This window comes from Montipora capricornis, chromosome 12 (assembly GCF_036669925.1).
Source record: "Montipora capricornis isolate CH-2021 chromosome 12, ASM3666992v2, whole genome shotgun sequence".
NCBI classification, from domain to species: Eukaryota; Metazoa; Cnidaria; class Anthozoa; order Scleractinia; family Acroporidae; genus Montipora; species Montipora capricornis.
The window spans coordinates 20,304,307-20,306,806 of NC_090894.1; the positions used below are offsets into that span (position 1 = coordinate 20,304,307).

Sequence of the window (2,500 nt, forward strand, 5' to 3'; positions counted from 1 at the left end):
GTTCCATCTCGGAGGTCAAAAGAGATATGCGCCGTCTAATTTCAAAGACATGTAATGAAGCAGGTAAGAAAAGATGAAAAGTTAGTTTTTAATTTTGACCCTGAAAACGCGCCGTACGAGAATGGCTCTTGCGCCACCAGTAGGTTTCTCTTTCTTAGGGAAGTCAGGGTGGCTCAGTGGTTATGAACCGTGCCTTCCACCTCTGCAACCCGGGTTACTCTCTGTCCTCGAGGTCGTACGTGGGCTGAGTTTCAGTCGATCTCAATCTGACTCTGAGGGTTTTTCTCAGGGTATTCCGGTAATCCTCCCTTATCAAAATAGACTTTCTCAGTTAATAAGATCCGGGCGGATACCCTCGAAAGGGATAACCTCTGGTATCTCTCCCTTTCATTGTATTAAAATGAATAAAGCTAAGTTTCTTTCTTTCTTTAAAACTCGGAATTCAAACGAAGTGTACTGTAAAACATAATATTTAGTAAAAGTATTGTAGATGAAACATCTGAGGCAGTTTAAGCAAACCTCAATATTGCCATCTGTTCAAGACAAAGTTGTTCGGCGCATTGAAGTGTAAAAAAAGATAGTTCGAAAGGTAAGGACTGCACTGTTGTTTGTGTGGATGCAAAGAAGGATAAGGTGCAAAGGGAGGAAAAGTTCAGTGTCATTTGACGCTTGTCGTAATGTCTTTAGTCCAGTTTTCCGAGGCAATAACTGTACGGTAACGTTTTGGATAGCTGGAAAATAAAGAGGCAGTGCTAAATGAGAAGTAATAATCAAGTTTGGTGTTGTATTGGTCTCATTCATCTTCTTTCAAAGTTACATTTATACAGTTCAATGTGTTCATACAAGAACATAGAGCGGTTTTCAATTGAGTGTCGAAAGTAATTAGCGAATTACTTTGGTTTTGCATCTACTTCAATCAGTGATTGGTTCAAAGTTCTCGCGCCACTTTTTCAACCAATCAGAAGTGAAGCCAAAACCAATCGTGGCTCGCGCCTGCACATTTTCCCACCTTCTGTGTTGGCTAAGTGTAATTACTTTGAGTTTTGATTGGTTTACTGGATTGTCTCCAAAGTAATTACTTCGGTTTTGTTTTTTTACCACACTCATTTGAAAACCGCTCTATGGTTGTATATAATTAAATTATTGTATTAATCATTCATCAACCCCAGCTTCTCCCTGCAACCCTTTCAAACCCTCCCCGTGCTTTCAGACAGTTGAACTTTCTCACTATTTACAGTACCATGCAACATTCTCGTCACCAGAGCCTCGGATCGACCCAAGGCTCTGGGAAACTCTATGTAGGAGATCATGCGCAGTAGGGTTCTCATAGCCAAAAATTAGCAATTTGAACTCTATGACGCCTGCTCACTCCTCGTGCTAACATGAATACACCAATTAGAGACGCTTTTTCTTGTTCTTCATGAAAACCAATGAGAAGACACTTTGTTTCAGGGTTCCCCAGAGCTCTTCTCTCCTTCAGTCAAGAGAAGAGCTCTGGGGTCGAGATTGTACCATACACATGACCTGAATAGTGCATTGCCATTGGTTTTCATACTTGGGATTTATTAACGATTTTCTCATATAATTTGGCAGAAATTCTGGGCATACATCCAAAGCAAACAGGATATAATTAAAAACAATAATGATGATAATGATGATGATGATAATAATAATAATAACAACAACAACAACAACAACAACAACAGGTTTGTCCCATGATACAGCAAAACAATGGTAAGTGCTCAGTGTTTCATTAAAAATGCAACATTCCTTCTTGTTGCTACCCAGTGTAAAGAAAAGTAGAAATAAAAATGGGGAGAACAGTCTGCAACTTAAAATTAGGGAGCTACAGAGTTACCAATTTGTTTTCTTGAAGTTGCTGGTCGATTGCTGTTGTCAGGAACAAACTAATTGTCATGGTTGTGTTATGGTAACAAAGGATAAAATGGAGGCAGATGAGATAACAGTCTTTTATTTCACTAAGTTGCAAATATCCAAGACTCCATGAACCTTAAATGAAATATGAATATTATGATAACCTACATGTAAATGTCATGCACTAATTAGATTGACAAAAGTCCAAGAGAAGTCAGCCTTCATCTTGACTCAAGGGCATGTAATCACTATTTAAATTGAATGCAACATGAAAAATGCAATGTTTGAATTTACCAAATTTAACAGCAAACAAACGCAAACATAATTTTTATGCTCAATGCAATTTTGAATAACGAATAGCTGTCATTTCCTCCAAGAAAACAGTGTGATGGCCCAAAGGGGGAAATATGAATTAAATAGCATCAATGTCCAAATCATCATCGTCATCATCATCAGCAGGGTTGCTTGCTTGTGCCTTCAACTGCTGTGCTTTATTATCATAGACAACTTCGACTTCCTCCTCCTCTTCATCCTCACTTGACTCCTCTTCTTCCGCTTCTTTCAGCCACTTGATGAATGGAGCAACTTTTGCGTGTATCTGACTACATACTTCCTTGCTCACATA

The 2,500-nt window shown here is 38.8% G+C and overlaps 1 protein-coding gene across 1 annotated transcript in view; it reads right to left on the reverse strand.

Annotated features, from left to right (window-relative positions):
* Positions 1-1,956: 1,956 nt before the first annotated feature.
* Positions 1,957-2,500, reverse strand: part of LOC138026531 (eukaryotic translation initiation factor 5-like) — an 8,030-nt gene continuing 7,486 nt past the window's right edge. Inside the window, exon 11 of the mRNA XM_068873919.1 lies at positions 1,957-2,500. This exon is cut by the window's right edge and continues 12 nt beyond it. Within this exon, the coding sequence (XP_068730020.1) occupies positions 2,288-2,500 (213 nt within the window). The 3' untranslated portion in view covers positions 1,957-2,287.